This window comes from Alosa alosa, chromosome 13 (assembly GCF_017589495.1).
Source record: "Alosa alosa isolate M-15738 ecotype Scorff River chromosome 13, AALO_Geno_1.1, whole genome shotgun sequence".
Taxonomy (NCBI): domain Eukaryota; kingdom Metazoa; phylum Chordata; class Actinopteri; order Clupeiformes; family Clupeidae; genus Alosa; species Alosa alosa.
The window spans coordinates 26688118-26712264 of NC_063201.1; the positions used below are offsets into that span (position 1 = coordinate 26688118).

Consider the following 24147-nt stretch of genomic DNA (forward strand, 5'->3'; position numbering starts at 1 on the left):
TATGGTATCAAAACATAACTTTATTGTACATCAATACCAGGTAGTACGTACTGTAGTGCATAATCATTGGTCAGACGCATTATACTGTACAGAAATTACTCTTGACCTTTGAACTCTGACCATGTGCAGTTCAAAGCATGCATGAAGGCAAGGGCACCTGAGAACACAAGGCACTTAACCACAACAGACTACAGGCAACAACAGGGGACAAACAGAACACACACACACACACAAAGAAACAGGAATGTCTCCTCTTCCTAGCCCTTCTTAAAGCCTCAGTCTCAGGAGAGAGACGTCAACAGCACCACAGTAAAAGGCAGCCAGGTGTCACCAGAGCCCAACAGCAAACCAACGACAACTGTTCCTCAACAGTTTCAACTACACCCCAAATAAGGCATTATATACATACCAGCTTGTGTTGCTCTCAAGTGTATTTTTTACATAAACCAATATTTGCATATTTTTTTTAAATAAAAAAACTGTGCAGATGAATATTTTGTCAAAGCTTTGCCGGCAGTGCTTCAAGTACTTTGCGGAAATGTAATGTACTTCACGATAGTTGAAACATAATGCATATTTTAGACATTGGTTTGGTAACATGGATGGTCAGGCATTCAGTCGCGTATGGAACAGTGCGGTCAGGTAATGTCACTGGAGGAGTCCGCCGTACCATCAGTAAGTGCTCACCATTAGCTTAGTGTAATGTTGCAGTTAGTTCACCTGTGCTGTGCTACTGCAGAATGAGGAAGACCATCTCTGACTGATTCTGAAGGCAAACAGTTGGCTCTCTGGACACAAGACAGTTTCACTAAGAACCTCTTGCACTTCTCACCCATCTTAATGAAAACCTCTCGATTAGGGCCATTGCAACTGTCCCTAGTAAAAGAAACAAGGCATATGAAATGTGTTTCATTAAAATAAAATATGTATATATATATACTATATATACTGAGCTGGTCCTCAAAAATATGTCTCACTCCTATTTATACATCTCCTATGTTGACTTCCTCATTAAGTCAGTACTTGGGCTCTTGGTACTTGGCAGAGTTTCAATGGGTCAGGGTCCAGAGGGAAAGTCCAGGGCTTTGCTTCATTCATTCATACACAAGGCCAGCTGATTAGCTTCACCTCTAGGCTCGACAGTTGTGCTGAGGAAGAACTGGATCACTCTGTAGACCTGGACCTGGAGCACACCCCGTCCTGGTAGGCCACTTGTGAATACTTGGATGTGGGCACCACGTGGAGCATCAGAAGAGTGTGCGGACCAGCCGATGAGCTTTGTTTTTGACCCGCGGGAAGGTGGCGCTGGTCTCCGTGGAGGTGGACGGGGAGCCGGCCGGCGGGCTTCCCTTGCGTCGCCGCAGCAGGAAGTCAACACTCGATGAGGTCATGGCGTAAAAGACATTTCCTGTGGCAGGAATGGTCAGCTCTGGAACACATAAGGAAGTTGCTGTGAATGCATCTCACTACACCAAAAGGACTCAAAGTTGAATGACTATGTGAGTAGTGACTATGTCTGGATGACACTTGTTTTAATGCTGTGACTGAACACATGTATGTATACAAATAAAGCTGTGTGTATAGTACATATGCTGGATGTATGTCTGCTATGATCTCTGTTTGAATACTTTTACCAAAGTACACACGCTACATCCATATTTTCACTGGATTAAATCTCTGACTCTGGCAGTGACGCTTACTGCCAAAGTTACTGTTGTTACTAGTGAGTTGTAAACTCTGGAAAGACAAATGACAATATTGCACCCCACTCTGTTCCACTGCACTCAAAAGACAAGACAGCTGTGAGAGACACTTGGGCATGATTATGCAAAGCAAACACAGAACATGAGCAGACTCCGACTACCTTTCCCCTCCGGCAGCATTTGGATGAGCTCGTATTTGGAGGCTTCAGTGGGGTCTTGGTTATGCTTCTCTAATGCTGAGCGGATTATCGAGGGAGTTTTGTCATTACTCGTAACCTGGGGGAGTGCAGAACAAACGAATGAGAGTGGGAGAGGGAAAAAGAACGAGGAGCGAAGAAATATTAAAACTGAGAAGCCTGCGGTGCATGACAGCAAGCTAGGAGTTTTCATTAGCTACGGTGTGCAGCATCTGTGCTTCTCAGCTCATACACACACACACAAAAAGAGACAGATGATGTTGTTTACTGACATCCAATTCAAAAATGTCATTAAGAACGACTACTACAGTACCAGAATGCTTCGGTACAAATTTCCATCTTGCAGATCCATGCGTATCCGGACGATTCGCATGTCGGGCCCCGACCCTTGGTTGTTACTGGTGGGATTGTTGCCGCAAGAGACGGACCGGCGGTGTGATTTGACAGGTGTGGATGGCGTCAGTGCAATGGGGGTGTGGTCAGCTGGTACAGGAGGGGAGGAGTCAACATCCAGGCAGGAGACAGATGGGGATTTCATGTGCTGAGGAAATACAAACATTAACACAAAAAGCTCTTCTACAGTTTATTAACATAAACCATATATATATATATATATATAACATAAACTTATTTATAACATAAACTTATTTATAACAGCTGCTCTTATATACATTTTTATATACATTCACAAAAAAATACTGTTCTGTTTTATCTCAAGTCAAGCAACCAGTCTGTCCAGTGTTTGTGTAACTCTACAGCAAATTTAAGTAGAGTTCTAAAAGTTAATATAGAGTAAATGTGAGGCTTACAACCCCCCACGCCTCCCCACACACACACACAGACACACTCACACACTATTACACCATGTCCCCCAAACACACACACACAAACACACTCACACACCATTACACCATACCCCCCAAACACACAGACACACTCACACACCATTATACCATACCTCCCAAACACACACACACAGACACACTCACACACCATTACACCATACCCCCCAAACACACACACACAGACACACTCACACACCATTACACCATACCCCCCAAACACACACACACAGACACACTCACACACCATTACACCATACCCCACACACACACACACACACAGACACACTCACACACCAAACCATACCCCCAACACACACACCCACATACACACACACACACATTAAACATACCCCAAAAACACACACACACACACAGACACACTCACCCCCAACCCCACCCCCCCCACACACACACACACCAGTTGAGCACAAGAATTTCATTACTTATAATTTCTTTTATGAGTACATGACAATAAACTACTTGAACAACTTGAACTTGAACTTGATAGCTGGGTGAGAAAATCCAGCAATAAAAATACTGCATATTACATTACCGGTACTTTCTTTTCTTTTTTGGAGTCTTTCTGTGCCCTTAATCAGATGGGACAGTAGAGAGTGACAGGAAGCGGGCGGGAGAGACAGATGGGGTATGACCAGGAAATGACCCGGGCCCGGACTCAAACCCAAATGTGGTACTGGCGCTGTGACCAGTTCTGCCACAGCCCCATTACTTTCAAGTTTATTTGTTTATACACAGTGTTGTGTCACGATGTAATGTCTAATCTTCAAGCACATACCTTTGCCAACTTGGACAAGAGTTGGTTGACTGGTGAAGGAAAGTCAAATAATCCGTCCGCCTCCAGTGAGGTACGGCACACAGCAGAGTTTAAGCTACACAGAGAAAGAGAGAGGGAGAGAGAGAGAGAGAGAATGTAGGGAGATGGAGAGATAGAGAGAGAGAGAGAGAGAGAGAGGGTTAAAGTCAGTAATGTACTACATTAAGTGGTCCAAGTGCTCTTAGAGAGGGTGAAGGAAGCAGAGAAAAGCCTATTGATTATGTATTACGAACGGCACTTGAGTCAATCCATTGGAAAACGCTTCACACAGTGGATGTAATGACATTTAAGTCTGATGAGTCAAAATACAGCAGTTCTAGGAAGTTCCCAGTTACTCTTGAACCCAAGTTCCCCTTGAGATATTGCAGCTGATTACAATATGCATGTCTACTGATACAGGATATGCAGGTTTCTCTAGAATCCATAAGTGAGAAATGCTGTCTGTTTCAGATCTCCTGGTTAGTTTAATCTAACAAAGGATGAATAAATTCATCAGGGGAAACGAAGGTGAAAAGTTATGTTGTGAAAAGCTATGTGTGGCATGAGGGAGTGAGATAAGTGTCCATTGCATGAATCTCACACTCATTGCCGCCTGAGTTTTCATTAGCTCAAAAATTAAGTCAGTATGACTCCTGTGGTATGCAGAAACAAAGATGTGTCTGGTTGAAACAGTACAAAGTCATTTGGGCTTTGCCCCATCCCTCAGCTGTTTCCTTTAGGAACAGCACATGGTAACAGAAGGGATGCAAACAGGTAAAGGGTAAAAAAAAAAGGTCAGAATGCGGGAGCCGAAGCGCATCCCACCACAAACAGTCTCAGTTCCCACGGAGATCCAGGCTCAAGTCTGGCCTGAGGCCATTTCCTAATCTCACTCCCCATCTCTGTCTCTCACTCCTCTCCTCCATCTCCTCACTGTCCTGTTAAATAGAGGCTCAATGTGGGGCAGGCTTTACAGGACGACAGACAGAGGAGGATGTTTTGTACCCAAAACCAATGGCTTTACAATAATGTTTGTAAATGAGGAAGTGAACTGGGAAAATAAGAGAATGTCGATCTAAAGTGAACTTTGAGTTGTAACGGTTGTAAAAAGGTGGTGTGTGTGTGTGTGTGTGTGTGTGTGTGTGTGTGTGTGTGTGTGTGTGTGTGTGTGTGTGTGTGAGAGAGAGAGCGCTGTGAGGTAATGCTGTGGGTAGAAGTGAGTGCTAAGGATGTTGTGAAAGGACTGTCGGTTAGTTTGAGAGTGCGCGTAAGTGGATAGGTGAGGGCTGAGGGTGAAAGTTGTGAGTACGGTGGCTTACTTGGGATACTGGGTGATGATCACAGTAGGGTTCACACTGCGGGCAGGGCTGGGCTCACAGGGAGCTTCAATCTGATTGGATAATCTGTAGCTATAACCCAAGACAACATTGTGTAAACTTTCTGATCAACTGGCTCTACCATGAGAAATATGATGTAGATCAAACATGAGGCATCTCTCAAAAACATGTGTGTATCATTCGGAAACACACTCTGTCTCTCTCTCACACACACACACACACAAACACACACACACACACACAGAGTGGCAGAGAGAAAGAAAGAGAAATTGCCTGCAACAACTTATTTCTTATCAAAGATCCTTGATCCTTGATCCAACTGTTCAATAATATCCTTGATCCCTGATCCCACTCACCTCTCCTCTTCGTTGAGCGAGGGTACACTGTGGTACCAGTACAGAAAGCCCTCATCTGAGGTGAAGGTGCTACTCTTACAGGAAGACTGCAGCAGACGAATCTGGGCGAGAACCTCAAACTCCTGAGAGGAGGGGCAAAGAAGAACTTTCAGTGATGGAACCTCACCAGCGATGATAACTACACATGACTTATTGATACCATGGCACTGTCACTAAATTGAGTACCAGTGTGCATGGAATATCTATGCTGAAAGATGGTTTAACTATGTCACACCTAATAGGCCGGATTGTGTTTCTTTCCTTTACTGAATATGCGATGTGGAAAAGATTACTCTCTGTCTGTATCAAGTTTTTTTCTTTCTTTTTTTCTTTCTCTTGTAACACTTGAAAATGTGTGTATCATATATTATATACACAGTATTTGAAAACTCATCAAAATGTATCTGATTCTAAAGATTAATAAACTATAAATTAAAAAAAGGAATATCTATGCTACACATTTGGCTAATGTACTGGGTCTTAAACATTTCCCACTATTACAAAGCAATAGGTCCCCCCCACACTACCCACAGGACGCATGCAGCATGCACTAATAATGCTCCGCCACTTTAGGCCATTAAGGGTGACATACTTAATTCTCCGTGTCGAGAGGGGAGGGGCTGAAGACAATGTAAAAAGTCTGTGTCACGGAAGATGAACTCACCCGCCTTTTCTTGTCAAAGTTGATGTAGCCATTCTGCAAAACAAGAGTTTGTCATTGCAAAGACCTTTCACACCAAATGTCAACCTTAAAACTTCAAAATGACTCTACAATGGATAAAAAAGAGTGAGAAACAACTCAAAACTAAGTACACTTTTGCTGGTAGCGTTTCCCATAAGCCAGGTGGGACATGTTCATTGACACATAAACATTGACTATAAATGTTGATTACATATTGTATGCGGAAGATCAGGGTTTGGCACATGTTGTCCCATGACCGCATCAGCGGTTTCTCACTCCCCTCCATCGAGGCCATAGACTCTATATATACAGTCTATGATCGAGGCCATCCAGGTGACCTTGTACGACCTCTACTCCCTCTTCGTCTGCCTCTGCTCTTGGTCCAGTGAATGGATGCATGCACTCCGCGGAGGAACCTCCTCTTATTAGTGTGTGATGGAATTGACTGTGTTGATTTGTGATGAAATTCTATTGTGTGTGTATATAAGTATACATATCGGTATTTATTTGTATGTAAGGCGCGCAGCATCATCAAAGACTGTTCTCACCCCAACCACAGACTGTTCACCCCACTCCCCTCCAGGAGGCGTTACAGGTCTCTCCGTACTGTTACCACACTGTACATAGCTGTACATACTGTACATATCTGTCTATATAGTTCATATTGAATATCCATTTATTTTGTTTTTCTTATAATTATTCTGTTAATACACTGCAAATATCTATATTATGCTGTTATAATGGTACTGCCAGTACATTGCACATATCTGTACATGTTGTTCATAATTTGTTCATATTACATAGTCATATTTATTCTGCTCTTATAAAGTAACTGCTAATACACTGACTGCACATATTTATATCCCCCGAGTGCCGCCATTGTAGCAAGCAGCTCACTGCGCCGGGATTAGTGTGTGTTTCACCTCACGGGATCAAAAAAGTATATATACTTATACTTCTATATATTACTCTAAACCACCATATGTATACTACTGTCTACACTGCACTATATTTCTATATCACATTGTACTTTTCTGCTTTTTTGCACTTCTGGTTAGACACAAACTGCATTTCGTTGTCTTTGTACTTGTACTCTGCACAATGACAATTAATTTGGATCTAATCTAATCTAATCTAATGAAGGAGTGCCTGCTACAAGCCAGTTGTGCATTGTTGTTGAATCTGTTGAATCATGCTTTGTAATGTGAATAGACTTGGTTGTTGATCGCCCATTGTGGGAAATGCCCTACCAATAGCACAAGGAATTTAACTTGTTTGTGTCTGTGTCTTGTCTTTTTGTCTGAAATTGTCGTTCTTGTTAGAAAAAATGACACCCACAACTAGGCGTGACTAAAACACAAAAGTGTGATCTAAAAATGTAAAAAACCTAATAATAATTTGTATCTTTGGTTCTTTAAAAAAAAAAAAATAAACCAACCATTCCTAGATTTCTGGCAGAGCGCCAGACTTTTCTGTGATAGGCTTTTGGCAGATGCCACACAAGAGGGGGCAGAGGGGGCTCACCTCCAGTTTGTCCTTTACAGCCGTGTCCAGCATGGTGAGGTCAGTGAGGAAGATGCCCAGGTAAGGCACCGTGCCCTGAGCACTGGACTGCAAGACCAGGACAGAGATCAAGGAACGTTTCAGTCAGGCAAAAAACTTGAACCCATTAACATACAGTTCAGCACCGCTCGTTGCAATGAGAGGTAGGAACCAATGTGTCATATACCTTAGAGGCTTATAATGAATGCAGATAACAAATGCAGACACATCTTAACCTTGTGTTTTTCCAATAGCTTACCTTAGAGTCCAGGTTTGTGAATTTGGAAGTGCCCTCCTGAAAAGGAAGAGAAAGCCTCGTGGTTAGAGACATGAACTGAACTAAACTCTTCAAATACTGAAAGGATGCGAACAATCTGCATAACACATGCAAAGCATCAGCCATTTCTCTAGTACTAACCCAGCATTCAAATTCAGCCACATAAACCCCTTCATTTACACAGTAAGGATGTAAATACACACACAAGGCGCACAAAGTTCTGCAGTTCTGTTTATATTTGTTCCGTCACGTTGGGTGTCTCCCTTGTAGAGACAGAGCAAAGCAGGCAGAATTGCCTTTCAAGTTGTGTCATGTAGTGCATTAGAGACGGAGGCTGATGCTTCGGCAGAGCTGCCGCTAACGGATTAATCCATGACTCACCTCCTTGAGGAGCTCGCGGCTTTGTGAGTAGTTGTTTTGCTCAGAGAATATGGACGACAGTTCCTCGTATCGCTTTACCGCCTCCCTGCCGTTGTCAAAACAAAGCAACAGTAGTTTTGGCTGCAGCTCCCCTTTCTCACAAATGATTCATTACACTCCATCAAAAAAGACAGCACTTTTCACTGTCCTTACAACATTTTGATCATTTCAAATTTGTTATACAATTCAATGCACGTTATATTCAATGCACGTTCTTTTATAAGCTGCAAACATTACAAATTCACTGCAGAGGCACAAAGTGTTACAAAATTCAACATGAGCCAAAAGAATTGAGAGAAATCTCTTCCCATCACACACCTGTCAGTTTCCTGCCAAGTCCTTCTCAGTCTGTGCAAGGGGTTACTTTGGAGCGCCGACACAATGGCATAGAGGGAGGAGAAGTTCTTTCTGGCACGACAGGCCTACGGAAGAGACACAGGAAACACCTGAGCTTTGTACATGCACAGCCTCGTTCTGAATAATGTGGAAAGAATGACCTCAACTACACCGCTTTCCCAGCTCTCAGATGCCAAACAGAACATGGCTAAGAAAGGGGCCAAGTGAAATACACTTTAGTCATTTTCTGCACTATTATAAAATCAACTAATTTGATTTGCAAAAGCCTTAGACAAAATGCAGATGTTTACTAAAAGCCAAGACAGTTAGGGATAGGGCCCGAGGGTCCTTTTACGAAATGGAGAAGTAGATAAGTTGTTTTGGATAAACAATGCTTTGGTAAATGTCCAAGAGCCAATAAGAGATAACTACAAGTGATGTGTGAAAAGAGCACAACTCCTGCAGCTGGAGCTCCGCCTCAACTCTACAAGCAGCAGAGCAGGGACAGACCCGCTGTGGACCTGCACTGACCTCAGCCACGCTGATCCACTTCTCCACCAGCCGGGCCCGCTGCTGGCTGCGCAGGTCCGTCCGCCACAGGCAGGAGGCACTGACGGCGTTGGCCAGCCTGTTGAACTGCCGTACCGTCTCCCGCACTGACCAGCACTGGCCCTCGCGACCCTTCTTGTCCCGCTGGGACCACAACGAGCCCAGACAGTGGTAGGGCACCAGCTGCAGAAACAGCTCCTGTGATGGGAGGACGGACAGACAGATTCCATATACTTTATTTCATTTGAATTGGGAATCACATTTTCTGAATAATCTAATTATAATTTAAAATAGATTACAGCAGTTCAGCATTCTATTATGAGTTTTACAGGGTAAAAGAAACATTGTCTTTTCTAGAAATAAACATGCTTCCTATAACAGCTGATATGGAGCACTATTTTGCCAACTGTGTGGCCTTTGTTTTATATACCCCCCTCTCCCCCACCCCAAATGCAAAGTCCATGGACTGCCAACCTATGTAAATGACCTAGGCAACCAAACACTAACACAGTTTATATTCCTGGTTATCAACTGCAGAAATAGCTCCGGTGACAGGAGGAGGGACAGACAGACAGACAGACAGACAGACACCCACAGAGATAAAAGGAGAGACTTTTCTATCTATTTTCTCTGTGAACCCCTTTTTCAGGGTCTCTGCCTTGGAGATACAGTTTTACTGCAAACAGAAGGAACAATATCACACTGATCTGATCACACATCGTTATGAAGTTTCCAAAACAACGTCTGGTGCATTGATGTTGATGATTCTACACTGATGATTAATGATGTTGATGATTCTACACTGATGATTCTATTTAGTGAAAACAACACCCTCAGCATATACTGCAAACATGGCTGTCTTGAAAAAGACAACAATTAGTCTATCTGTACTGTATTTAAGGACCTTGTGCTTTAACTGATTAATGTTACTGTAGAGTTACTTAACTACATTAACATTGACACAGGCAGTATTACTCAAAGACAATGAAGAAAATGTGACACTGAAAAAAATGACTGACTATATTTGAGCCCATGAGTAAATAAATGTGATGCATCCACTGCTGATGTCTGTCTTAGACTCACCGTCTCGATCTTGGTGAGCTGTTCAGCGATCACATTGGCGGGGAAGCCCAGGATGTGGGAGGCATCAAACTGTGTCCTGTCGCCTGTGGAACTCACTGACAGACCCCTGTCTGGAAAAGAAAATAGCCGGTAGGCAACAGTTTATACACATACATTTATAAACAGTGCAACCAAAACACTACTACAAACACTTCTACATAATCTACAAAGATCAACACACACAACCATTTCTTTTCTAAATAGCCTTTCTACTAGGTATTAGAGCACATTAGCACATGTTACATCAACCACACAAGACTACAGTACACAGTTGTTGTCCTATTGCATAAAAGCCCCGTTTTACACAGTCCAAAGTCAGACAAGAACAACGGGGAGATGGAACAGAGACTGAACAGCTCGAAAAAAAGGAGAGGGAAGAAACCAGCCGAAACCGACACAAAGATGGCAATGCCATGTAGACACTGAAATCAAATAAGAATGTAAAAATGACCAAAGAGTTTTGGCAATTAAAAATACTATGGGAAAATGAGAAGAGACAGAGTAATTAAAAACAGTGAGACAAAACAGACAGGGGAGGACAGTGAGGCAGAGCAAGCGAAAGCAGATTAAACAAATCCAGATCCGTGGGAATGCCTGAGGGACCAAAGAGGTAGGCAGCTGGAAGTGGACGCCGAGAGGGAAACCACGGCAATGCTGAGGGACTCTGCCTCTCCTCTCACCTCTGGGCGGGTCGGAGAGCAACTCCCGCTCGCTCAGCTCCTCGGCCACCCCCAGCACGCGCGCCCTCAGCTCGGCCCCCGCCGGGTCTCTGGGCAGCAGGGGAGCCACGCGCAGCAGGGACGCAGCGTCCCCCATGGAGCGGAAGTCCTCCGGGTACTCGCTCAGCCACGTGCTGAAGACGCTACACACAGCACTGCCCAACACACCCACACACACATCCATTAATTTAGCAAACAGTTTCATCCAAAACAACTTACAAAATGGGGCACAATATTCAGATTACAATTCAAGAGTAGACCTTAATTAATACTTAATACTTAATAATTAGTAGTAACAATTAATACTACATCAATAAATACTACTACCAGAGGAGGCCGAGGGAGGGCAATGCAGGTGTGAAGGTTCTGAATCCAAGCTAAAGTCTTGTAACCTCATTACACTAGTGGTGAAACTTGACTTGGTTTGCCACTTATAGACTATCTACAAACACTCCTATTATAAATAAACTATCTGTTTAATTTCAACAAACCATGTGTTAACTCCAAATCCAAATAAACTATTACCTTTTGGACAATAAAATGTGTGTCATGAAAAAGATTTGTAACTTTTCAGAGCAGTATCTCTTACATGCCTTATAAGGTCACTTAGTTTAGACATGCCTTTCACTGGTGAACTGTGACAGATTTTGCCTTGATTGCCTTTACTTTGCCAGATCAGCCTTGATGAATTTGAACTCATAGTTTCTTAACTACTATCAGATCTTCTCCCACAGTTACTCATGTAATGAAGCAGCCAGGCTCAGTTGGAGATGTTAGATTTGTGCCTCTCTGAACCTAATCAAATGACTCCAGCTGACGAGAGGAGCATCCTGCAGACGTACTTGTTGAAGGCCTGTCTTGTCTGCGTCCTCGTACTCTCCCCCGGCGGGCTTTCTAATCTAGAATCAGAGCAAAACACATGACACATGTTGAGAGTCCAGCAAAGGCAGAGAATACAGAGGGAAAGTGAAGGGGAAACATTGACAGTGTGAGACGTCACTCGTCAGGACCAATGAGGGAACTGGGAGTGGTCGAAGGAAATCGTGAAGCTGTCCGCGCGCTGTTGGAAATAACAATTGATTATAGAACCCCTGTTAACCTAATGATTCTGACCCCGCTAGATATGGAGAAGTTTCAGTCAAAGTAATATTACTATCCATAGTAGGCCGATGTAGGCCTACCCCACAATACAATACAAGAATGCCTTCTATAGCTATTTAATTAGACTCAACTTCCCCAAGAATAGTGTGCAAGGCCCTCCTCGGCCAATTAATTCGGGAGGCACCATTTACTGAGTAATGATCCTAGTGTGAAAGTTGGTCAGAGGCTATAGTGCTGGCCTGGACCACTCATCTGGACAGAACATCTTACCGAAGCTACAGAGGGTTCAGGGTGTGCTAAGGTTAGCTGTCTAATTCCAGACTACTAATAAAATCAGTGACCCACCACAGTACAATACGATGGCCAGTTCTCCTGGTAGCATGCCTACTTTCACTGATTTAGCCCCACGGCCCTAGGGACTAATCCTAGCCGTTCCCCCTGGCACATCTTAAACTTTGAGGGATATCTAAAGAAATTCTAGAAAACTATGCGGGTCAAAGCATAACAATTTATTTGTCAGATACAAACTATTCATCCAATACATTATAGAAGGTACATCTAAATGAATAATGTGAAAGTTACAGGTTAAAGGTTCATTTAGGAAGCCATATGAAGCAATTAGAGAATGAACATACCAGCTCAGAGGATGATGACTACACACCTTAGTGGTGCGGGAGATTCTGACTACAGAATGGCTCCTAGAATGCTCTGTGAACCTCAGTTAAATAGTCTACCTAGTTTGTGGTTGGTTACATTGATTTGGGATCACATGGTTGGAGGTCAGCTGATTTGAGAGTACTTTGATGTGACTTGAGACCATTGTTGTAGTGAGAGTCAATTAATCAAGACATGACAATGTTCACATTAATTACATTTCCTGCTTCCTAGTTAGTTTCTCCTGTGAAAAAGGCAAAGGTTATAGATATAATCAAAAGTTGTTATAGCACCCATATGTGACAATGGGCCCACCATGAGGTCATACCATCATGTGGTAGAGTAATTAATCAACAGTTCACATGATCAGGACTTTGATCAGTATAAACATTAGGACTCCTTACAACAGTTATAAGGAAAGTAATACATTCACTGATGCAGCACTGTTTCTTTCACAGCCATCTACTGTAGATTAGCCCCAATAGCTCCAACAGAGCAGTCCTTTCAGCTCATGCCAGGCTTAATCTTAAAGGCAAGAACTACAAGCCCCTCATGAATTAAGTCGAGGAAGTCTGAAAAACATCCATTTTAGACAAATGTATTTTTAACTGACCATCCTCATCTCTTTCATATTCCATTCAGTGCTACTGCTCCTCTATGAATCATATTCAGCCATTTCAGCCATTTAAATCCTAAGGACTAAGAGCCTTTGCCACAGTATGAATTGATATTGCTTCTGTAATGCACTTCTGTCCTGGTGACCCTGTGGGACTCTTGTGCTGTGTACAGTACCTGTCAGCGAGGATGCCCAGCACTCTCTCCGTGGTGGTAAAGGAGCGGTACGTGGACAGGAAGATGGAGACGAAGGAGGAGTCGCCCACAGTGTAGGCGTGCAGGAGGTGGAGGACGAGCTTCTCTTCCGTGCCGGCCTTCACGCACCGCGAGCGGGATCTGGGGGACTGCAAAGGGCAGCGTGGTATCAGACCTGTTGGTCCCTCTCTGATCTGCAACATTGTTTATGTTGTTATAACATTGTTTATTTGCTATAACATTGTTTATGTTGTTATAACATTGTTTATATTGTTTAGTTAGCTCCTGGGCTCCTGCAGCACCACATGCTACAGGCCAGGGGTTTCATTGTGTTTGACACTCACACACTTCTGCATACACAACTTTACTCATCAGTGGCCATTTGTACTTGCAGAACAACAGCCCTGATTTAGGTAATCAAGGGTCAACTACCCTGATAGCAATCAGATGCACTTTTAATAAGGCAGGATAAAAGATTTTCCCAGCTGATAATTACAATGCAATAAACCATGGAAACCACATTGTGTTACTGGCTGCAAGAGCAAACACTGGGAAATGCTAGCGTGAAGAAAACTCCTCAGGTCCATAGCCTGTAGATTCAAACAGCACCTCAGCAAATCTACAGCTGAGGCTGTTGGCTCTTAAGAGTGCAGTCTCACCAGAGGACCAGAAGGGGGGCCATGCTGTTGCTTCACCACCACCGTGTACATGATTCCATCCTCTTCCTCTTCAGACACCATCGACTGGCAGGGGAGGGAAACACACTTTAAAGGAACACAGTGGAACTATTCATATCTATGCCCTCAGGCGGCAGTATTCAGCACCAGTTAACAGTAAGACCTTACCCAGTTAGTCATCAGCTGACTAAAAGGGTCCTGATCCTATCCGATTAACAACAAATAACAGGTCATCTAACAATTTGATATTGTTATGTATTTTCCCTGCAAAACCAATATATCGTACTATGGGCAAGTATCAGATAATGTCAGATAATGCACACTATGAAATGAGAGTAAACTATTTTACAAAATAGAATAATAGAATGATTATGTGAATCAACTCAGTGTATTGATATCATTTTGCGAGCAGAAACATCACACTATATCCAACGTCAAGTGTTTTCTCCCACTCTAATGGAATGACAGGAGGGAACAGGAAACGAGGATGCCAGAGAGTGAGATCTCTGAGATACAGGAAGTCTCACAGGCAATGCTCATATGCAACGTTGCTAGTTGCTCCACTTAAATTACTGATCAGCAAAGCCACAGAGGTGCCCTAGCAGTAGGAAATTCGCTTCTGAAGAAAATGTCGTATCGCCAGTGCAGGTGTGATTCTTGATTACCTTAGTTTCAAAACAAAATCTCAAATAGAGCTACTCATACATATCAAATACTTCTACCTTTCAGATAGCACATAAAAACAAAATACTGCCCTCTATTTGTAAACGATCATAGGCATCTTATAGACGTTCAGTTCATTAAAAAGCCCATAATTACTCCATAATTACTTTCCCAACTGATACATTTTGTATATTTCTTCTGTATATAAACAGAGGAGTGTAACATTATATTTCCTCTAAGTGCTACACTTAAAATATAATTCTTCAGTAATGAGGACATGCCTTTGCTTATACTGTGTTTATTTGTTTCACGAGTAAATAGGCCTACACATGATCACAGCTTCATCATGGCCATGCAGTTTGAATTTAACTCATTATCATCTATTAGCCAAGACCAACTTCAGAACATTATGCCCCTACTTTGTAGCCATGGGCTGTACTGCTACTTTATGAAAAAAACGCTTATTGGCTAAGTATGGTGGTTCATTTCTGCATGAAGTGGCCTACCAGGTCCAGCGGGCAGTACCACGTCGTTTTCATGGGTGAAGTCTCTACCTGTGGAAAAACAGACAATGAATGCTTGCAATGGTGAACGAAAGAGGGAAACCAGGTGATATCAAAACAGAAGTTTGCAAGTAATTAGAAAGAATAGTATGCATCAAAGTTAATGGACATTAACGTATACACACTGTTCATAATGAATGTCACTATTTTTTTTTATTTTGTTGTATTTTGTAGTAATAGCATTGTTTTTACAAAAAGAGACATCATTTAAACATACAACCCTATGAAATACGGTACACTGATCATAAAAAAAACACTTCTGCATTTGACACATTTCAAATATCTACAGGAAAGGTGTTAAATTCCCTCTGCTACAAGTAGGGCATTTCCCACACTTTACATAGCATGATGTTATATTCAACGACAATATAATAGGCTTGTGGCAGTTGCAAATGTGCCACATACTTTATCCCGGATCCATAAAAGCCCTCCTTCACGGTACACCATGTACTGCCACAGAGGCCAATCAACCAAGCATTTTTAGAATTGTATAACAGGGCATGAGATACAACCATATACAATGGGCTGCTGGCTGTTGCCACATATTGTACCAGGGGTCCAACATACACTACTAGTAAACCAACATCATCAAAGATCATATCTGACAATACATAACTTACATGCTCCTGACCCTGAACATGATAAACAAAAATAAAGTTTACATAAACTTATATACAGTTTTACAATATACTCACTGCATCACTGTAGAGTTCATTTGACACATAAGCACATTCACCAGTGTGCCTAAATGAGCACATATATAACACACGTCTTATGTGACAGGCATCCAGAGACTTTCCGTCATGAAAAATGCATGAGGATGAGAATGCTTATGACATCACCGTATCCCTTGTCGTCGCTGCTCATAGCCAATCAATGAACATGTGTCATTTCCTGTAACGGCTAACCCCATTGCAACACTATGAGCATTCAGCTTCTGAAAATTCCATTATATGGCAGCAGAATGTCAGTATGTTGACAAGTGCTGTAACACAAGCGTGCTCCTAGCGGTGTAATCTCTGTGGTCTGGCCTCTTTTATCTATTTCAAGTGGTGATGTAAATGACGGGTACAGCATGCAAATTGTGCAGCTCATGAAGTAGGGCACAGAAAGACCATCGTACTGACTCATGCATGAAATCCATAGCTGTAACGAAACTCATGAATGCTGAGCAAAACTGACCTTGTCTCTCAACTGGCTAAGCTCAACAAGTCCTGATTAATACCCACATGGACGCCCTGTTTCACTGCCCCCCCACACACCTCCCTTTTGAGAGTCAAAAATACATGGATGACATACTGCTCACACTCATAATCAGCTGACGCAGATTTGATAGAGAAACATCTCATCCTGTATTCCCAGAAGGTGCCGCGGCTGCTGCTTAGCTGTGAAACACTTCAGGTCTGTTCCTAATCTTATTTTCAAGAGAGCAGAGAAGTGAGATGACAAGACAGAGTGTGTGAGGAGAACGCTACCTTTTAGAGCCTACAAGTCCAGACAGAAGCGGGAGCTTCCTGGAAACGCTCAGAATCCAAACAGAGTGAGCGTCTTCTGCAGCTCTGGTCATCTGACTTCAAAAAGTTCCTTGTCTCACAGCTTCTCACTTTCTTGTTTGCAGCGAGCCTTCAATCCCGGTTCTGCGCCCTCCGCTTCTTTCTTTTGTCTCCTGCTTGGCCAAGCTCACTTATTGAGTGAGTGAGTGAGTGTGTGTGTGTGTTTTTGAAGTATACAAACACACCTGAGGCTCTCACTAGCCCCTCCCCACTGGTGTCAAGTCACCAGGGCACACCCATCACAAGCACGAGTCCCAATGGCCTGCAGCTATTGGCTATTGACAATTCTTTCCATCTCTCTCTCTCTCTCTTTCTTTCCCTCTCTCTCTCTATCTCTTTCTGTTCCTCCCTCCCATGGGGTCAAACTGACCAGTGTTGCTAAACCTGTTTACTGATTACTATAGCACAAAAACAGATAGTTTTACACTCTTGCTGTGGTAAAGCCTTTTCTTAGAGACTACGTTGTGTTTTTTTTGGCTTGTTCAACTTTGCTCACAAATAAATAAAAGGATAAATTATATTTGCTCAAGATAATGGCACCAGATGGATATGTGTATTTACACTAAGTTTCACATCCAGAGTTCAAACAAGCTGCTAGCTAGTTTAGCTATCTCTCTGAAATAGAGACAGGGTTCCCTTATAAAATGGCAACATGTATTTTGGATAAAAATGCCATAACCTCCTTCATTTGTTCACATGTTCCAATCAAGTGAGACCTTTTTCCCATGAAGTGTGAACAGTGACAGGTAATCCTGCTCCTGCCTTTCCAAGACTAAAGAACTTTGAAGTAAATTAATTTCATAGAGCTCATAAAATATTAAGTGCTACAGCCAAACTGTGGAAAAACATCCTCTATTAAATGCTTCCTATTGAAGGCAGCACACTGCTACTGTGTGACTACGTTCTGCCCTTCTCGAGGCCTATCCTGTCACGGTGGTTCAGGACTGATTGTATGTGCGACTCTCTTGCAGTTTGGTCCGTTGCTTCGTTTGTTTCTTTTCTGTCCACCACTGGGCTCTGTTCTCTGCGCACAGGAAGTCCGTAATGAGAGTGGACAAACACAGGAAACAGGACATGTTACCATGTCACGCTGCCATCCACGCCAACTTCAAGCACCCTCTTACCCCTCCACCCGCTGGCTTTTCCACTCTTACCCCCCCCCCTCCTCCACTCCCTCGCCCCCCTCTCCCCCATTCATAACCGTGGTTCCCCTATGGCGGCCTACATCCCTAAAATGCTGGCAGCCTTGTGAGGAGAAAACAGGAAAGAGCCCTTTTGAATCTCTCTCTCTTTGCCTCCTTTGTATGTTTACTCACACACCACTCAATGCAGAAGGCTTTGAGAGCTTTTCCAAGGCCCACCAAGCCTTAGGGATTTGGGTGCAACAATATAAGCTGAGAGTTCTTATGGACGTATTATTATTGTCGTCTTGCATGTTTGTTTGCACTATGAGCAAATGTCCTATTTTTGCAAGCGGCCCATAAATACTTCTTAGACTGGTTTATTTAAAGACACCCATTGTCTGTGACTCTTTCTCTCACACTGTTCTCTCTCCTCTGGGGTTCCACCTCTTCCTTCCATCCTCTCTGGTTCTATCCCTCTCATGCATTCATCCATCACAGACATGCAATCCTTCTCCTTCCCTTCTTCCATTTCAAATTCCCATTGTGAGCAAACTGGCCTGCGGTGCCCTACAGTCAACTGACCCTCACTGTTTCAGGCAGTACAACCATGTGACTGATTAGAAACAGTATGGATTATGTGTGTGTGTGTGTGTGTGTGTGTGTGTGTCTGTGAAGGTGAGTGTGTGTGTGTATGTGACTAAGAGTGTGTTTGTATGTGTGTGTGTGTGTGTGTGTGTGTGTGTGTGTGTGTGATTGTGTATGCATGTTTGTATGTGACTGAGTGTGTGTTTGTATGTGTGTGTGTGTGCATGTGTGTCGACACTGGTGGTGGAAAATAGGGTCATGTGTCGACCCATATCTCCCCAGGCTTAGTTTGCGGTGTGCACTGGGCAGACTTGACACAGAGCAGCATTCTAGCCAGACAGACACATGGATGCATACAGACCCCATGCTAGCACATCCCTCAATGGATGAGACTACTGACCCAGCTCCAGTGTGTGTGCGTGTGTGTGTGTGGGGTGGGGGGGTTAGTGACACCAGAGCTTGGGGTGGTGAAACAAAAGCCCGAGTGTGTGTCACAGCACAAACCCGGCACCCCCTCCGTGCATAATTCACAAGTGAAGCCCAGTGCAGTTAGTCAGGCAGTCATGTGACTCGTACTTACACAGAGGGAAGTTACAACAGCGAGAGCCATCCGCCTGAGTCAGTCAGTGTGACTTCTTTATTTAGGACCTCGAATCAGAGTGCTACATGAGCATGCAAGCAGAGCACAACAGCGAGTTGCAGAACACTTTGCTTACGGTGCGTGCAGGGGGGGTTAGTCATCCTAAGAGTTCCCCTGTGTCATGTGTGTGAGTGTTTCTTGTGTTTATTCACAACATGTACATGTGTATATCTAGTGTGGGTGCACTGGGTATCGCATTCTCAGTGCAGGCTGATAAGAACTTTATGGCTTCGCACCCAATAAGGGTTAACAGGGTCACTTGTGGTGAAAAGTTGCCAGTCAGCCAGTCCACGCATTCAAAGAAACTGTGGTCTCTCTTGTGGTCTCTCTCTCTCTCTCTCTCTCTCTCTCTCTCTCTTTTTGGTCTCTATTTCTCTTTCACTCTTGCCAAAGATAACGTCCTGTAAATATTCTGACTGTAAATACACTCCGCAGGATGAGTTTATAAAACAAATAACAGTGGCTGAGTCAGCGGGTTTCTTCACACTGCTCTTTCGGTTTTGAATCTACCCTGACGCCCAATGACAGCTTAAACTGATAGCACTATTTTTTAATTAAAAAAATATTGATTAAAACAATTGCTACATGCTCTATACTAATACTGTTTATTGTTTGTAAAAAACACGTCCGTAGCATTTACCATATACTGTAATGTGCAGAGTAACAAAAAATAACAGTACATAGATAAAACGTCTCAGTGAAGTTTTCACACGTTAATAAGTTATTTATTATATAGTACTCAGTTGTTAAGTCAAAATGTAAGTCTGGATTATGCAAAATTAAGTCATTAAGTCTTATTTTACTTTTGGAAAATTAAGTGCAGAAATATAGAAAAGACAAATTATTTGTGTTATTTGGGCATAGTTTTGTGTGGGCATATAACACATCGCACCCTATAGCACCATTTCGCTAACCTCACTTTACACATTTCTTAAACAGCTGTTGAAGACCCCACCTGATGCTGGTGCACTACTGTTGAAAGACACTGATTGCTTTCTGGTCTCCTCTCACAGGCCTAAGAGGAGGGTTTCACCAACACATATAAAAACTAGAGATGCACCGATATAGAATTTTAGGGCCGATATTGATAACCGATATTTATTGGTTTGTTGTGGCCGATACCTATACGATAACCGATAATACTACTCTTGAAAACATTTTGTTAAAAGTGATTTGGGGAAAGCATTTAATAAGCATATTGCAGTAATTTTACCTACCACCAAATGATGGACAGAACTCATAATAGTCCTCAATAGTACGGCAGTCAACAACATAACAGTACCCTAGCCCTACAGTATGTGTGGCTCCTTTAAGTGAACCTGACGTCAGTGGAATTGCGAGTGAGTGGCTAGAGAGTTTGAATCGTTTTCATTTAGGACTAAACGCTCATAAACGGCTCTGCTTGGAATAAGCTACAGTATAGCGACCAAATCAGAGTTTGTGAGGGAAACTTAGTTTAACGTTTAGTTTCAACTGCGGGTAACTGAATAAAGCTGCAACTCCTCAGACTGTATCTTATGTCCGTCTACTCTGTTGCGCACAACCTGCTGCAGCAGAAATTAAAGGAGTTGGCCCCGGAAGGTTTTAATAACTTATTATGATGACCTGTCTGGAACTGAAGCACGAATGGTTAGCATATTTCTAGGTAATAATACAAAACCCAAGCTAAAGTAATGCCAATATAATACTAAAACACAACTTAGAACTAGGCCTACTTATGTACTCGTCCCACTAACAAGTTTGTTTATTTGTTTCCCCGACCAGCGCGGTAAAGTGCAAACACACCAGCACAAGACGGCTCTAGATAGGGCTGAGCTCCGCTGTGTTAAGGTTAAATGGCGGATCTTGAGATGCACAGATTCCCAAATGAACGCATATCCACAGATTTTGTTAGAGTGGTGAAATACATTCACACCACTGACATTATATTGAGGAAAAAGTATAGCCAACCAAGCTCAAGTAGCTCAGTGTAGCCAGACGGACCTTACGTAGGCCTAAATCTTATCTTATCGGCTAATAATATATCGGCCGCCGATATATCGTGCATCCCTAATAAAAACTGGGCCTAACCTGTGCAGTGTCAGTTTGCTTTGTGCCTGGTGTTTTGCCTGAGCCATCGCAGGGACGGTCTGTGTCGGGCTGCAGGGGCCGGTAGCCGATGAGAGGCACATCCCTGGATCCCACCCCAGGCAAGTCCACAGCAGCCGTACGCAGGTTGCGGGAAAGCATGGTGGAGATGGAGAGAGAGAGAGAGAGAGAGAGAATCGCAGGAATTACAACAGAGTGTCACCTCACCCTGCTTGCTGCTTCATTTGTTTACATAATTTACATTTCCCCTAGCTGAGCAACAACTTCTAATTTGAATTCCAACCCCTCCTTCCCCTTCCCCTTTCCCTGAGAGGTATTTTGATTACTGTGCAGATAGGCACCAGTGGCAGGAAAACAAGTGCCCTAACCCACGACACTTTCTGTGCTGCAGAAATGGAGGTCAGGTGGGTCTGAGTTCAACATTAACCTACGGTAATACAAAACATATTCATAGACTTTCCAAAGCCCTGAGCCAGCCTGGAACTAAACCAAATGTAACACAGCCTAATTAAATGAAGCAGGACAGCGCATACGATGAACAGACTTACTTCAACAGACTTTTTTTGACATGACATTCTCAATGTCCAAGATAATTATACGGAGTTAGGTTTTTACCAAACAAAATGTTTAATAAAACCGCATCTTAACTAGGGTCCCAAATGATCCGGCTTTTCCAACATGTTTACCCCTCCAGTTCTGTTGGATCATTCACTTTCTATCAATAGGCTCTATTCATAGCCAAAGATGGCCTCAGCTGACCAGCACAAATATTTACGTATGAGTGTCTATAACGTACAGTAGGGTGAGACTGTAGGTAGGTCACACCCGAAACAAGCAGAATAGTCCGTTTAAATCAGTCGACAGACTTTGTATGTCTTTTCTTTAGACCAACTGAATGCACAACTTGCGGACATAAAGCCTATACATGACAAAGTTTAGGGACACTCACGGTTGTCGCCGATTAAGACCATGTAACAATAACTCCTACAGACGAAGGCAAACCGAGACATAATTAATAGGCCACAGATAAAACATACGACTTAAGGTTGGCACCATTATTGAAAATCAGGGCAACTTACGCCTCCGTGTATGTAGTCTACGTTGTCTTCATATGCGCTCGGATGCTTCGATTCGGCGAGAGTAATTCGCATCGGTCATACACCGTTGCGGTATCCTCAAGGGTGAAATGATACCTGCTAATGGTCGACCGCAATGTCCATCCGGTCTCGTTCACAGATGCCTCCGAAGTCAGGGTTTCTCCTCCTCCATATCTCTGCCTCCCCCCTGTCGCCTGTGAACCCTTATCGTGTGATTACACTGGTGAACTGAACGTATCCGTGTGCTGCACACTCCCTCCCTTCGCTCTGACGGCGCAGTTCCTGTCATTTAGGCTACGTGCTCAACGCATTTGGTGCATTGAGGCAGAGCACCTCTGGCAAACTATTTGACAGGGAAGATTTTATAGTACACTCAAATCCATTTTTTCATGCCAATTCCGCCTAACACGTATGCTTCTAACATGTAGCCTAATTTGAGTGTGAAATGGAAATGGTTCATGTTTATTCGGCATCACAGTAAGGGTTTAAGGGTAGTGAAAATAATGACAGTATAGGCCATAGGCCATAATGGTGCGCATACCCTTTGACTTTTCCACAGCTACATGGCGCTCGAGGTTGTTATTTGGCGACTAGGCTAATCATTTGCACTGCAGCAACTGGACGGGAAGTGAGGATTTCTGGATATGAAAGGGATTTAAGTTTATCCCTCGGGGCAAAGTGATGCGAAGGAAGTCATGGGATATTAGGAAGAAAAACTAGAATCACTGTCAGCATTGAATTGGACCATCTGAGTCTCACAAACCTGCTACAGGCTTATGACTCACTCATTACAATTTGTTCATGTGACTTTTGAGAGTAGGCCTAGCCTAAGCCTCTCTGTGATGTCCTGAACAGTATAGCCTAGGGACAGACGTTCTTTCAACGCATAAACAATGATAAGAATTCAAATGATCGTGAATGCTGTTGTCTCTGACTGTAGGCCTAGGCCTATTTCCCAAGTTGATATCTTCTGACAGTTTTTATATGAGAAACGATGGGCACAAAGTTATTTCAGGCTAACAACTGTTTAGACTCCATTATCATCATTTGTACATATATCATGTCGTTTTGACCCAGTATTTTTTCAACAGCTATTACAATAGGCTACATTTGTTTGACCCAGTATTTCGACAGTAGGCTATTTCAATATGCTACATTTTTTATTGCATTCACGCAGTTAAGGTTTTAGAATGACTGCTGTTTTGTCCCTTGGAAGCGTATGTTGGAGGATATTAAATGGACAGTACACCTGGCAAACGATTATTGTGTAGCCTACCATGACACAATCCTCAATATTTTTGCTCCATAGTCAAAACCTCGACCTGGCCTTTTTTTTAGCAGCCTGGGGCCAACAATCATCAATGGACTGAGTGAACTGAGTGGGAGGGGTGTCATCGCCACCTGGTGTAGAAAAAAGAAAGTTAAATACAGCGCACCTAAATTGCTAGTAGCCATTTTATGACAACATTGGCTTACTAATAAACAAACGTGCATTTAAGACGTTGTCGCGATTTAAAGTCTCGGATAAATATGTAGCCTAGGCTACATAAGTTATGTCGTCTTTGTGATAGTTAGTCCTCCTTACCTGTTTGGTTTAACTAGCCTATAGGACCAAACTGAGGTATTTTCGGTCTCAGTCTTCAGGTGGGGGGGG

At 43.0% G+C, this 24147-nt stretch overlaps 1 protein-coding gene across 4 annotated transcripts; it reads right to left on the minus strand.

Annotated features, from left to right (window-relative positions):
• Nucleotides 1–22776, minus strand: rgl2 (ral guanine nucleotide dissociation stimulator-like 2). 4 transcript variants are annotated; one of them, XM_048260552.1, is made up of 20 exons: nucleotides 22590–22776; nucleotides 21379–21548; nucleotides 15350–15397; nucleotides 14163–14246; nucleotides 13486–13697; nucleotides 11781–11837; nucleotides 10900–11093; nucleotides 10181–10290; nucleotides 9080–9295; nucleotides 8531–8634; nucleotides 8174–8258; nucleotides 7775–7810; nucleotides 7498–7584; nucleotides 5956–5988; nucleotides 5253–5374; nucleotides 4879–4968; nucleotides 3542–3635; nucleotides 2214–2441; nucleotides 1865–1979; nucleotides 1–1429 (listed from the first exon to the last, which is right to left on the minus strand). In XM_048260552.1, exons 2-20 carry the CDS (start codon nucleotides 21535–21537, stop codon nucleotides 1248–1250), a joined length of 2256 nt encoding a protein of 751 aa, XP_048116509.1. In that variant the 5' UTR covers nucleotides 21538–21548; nucleotides 22590–22776; the 3' UTR covers nucleotides 1–1247. The 4 variants fall into 4 exon arrangements, with proteins under 4 accessions (XP_048116509.1, XP_048116508.1, XP_048116510.1 ...); XM_048260551.1 differs by having other exon boundaries at nucleotides 22476–22776; XM_048260553.1 differs by having other exon boundaries at nucleotides 13486–13652; nucleotides 22476–22775.
• Between the last annotated feature and the right edge of the window lie 1371 nt (nucleotides 22777–24147).

Bases quoted from the DNA above. Each gene is read 5' to 3' on its own strand.
- rgl2 (XM_048260552.1), bottom strand. From the start codon at position 21,537: ATGCTTTCCCGCAACCTGCGTACGGCTGCTGTGGACTTGCCTGGGGTG. The intron at 11,838-13,485 runs GTACTGTACACA...CTCTGATTCTAG, and splicing joins CTGGGCATCCTCGCTGACAG to ATTAGAAAGCCCGCCGGGGG. The intron at 9,296-10,180 runs GTGAGTCTAAGA...CTCCCATCACAG, and splicing joins AGCTCACCAAGATCGAGACG to GAGCTGTTTCTGCAGCTGGT.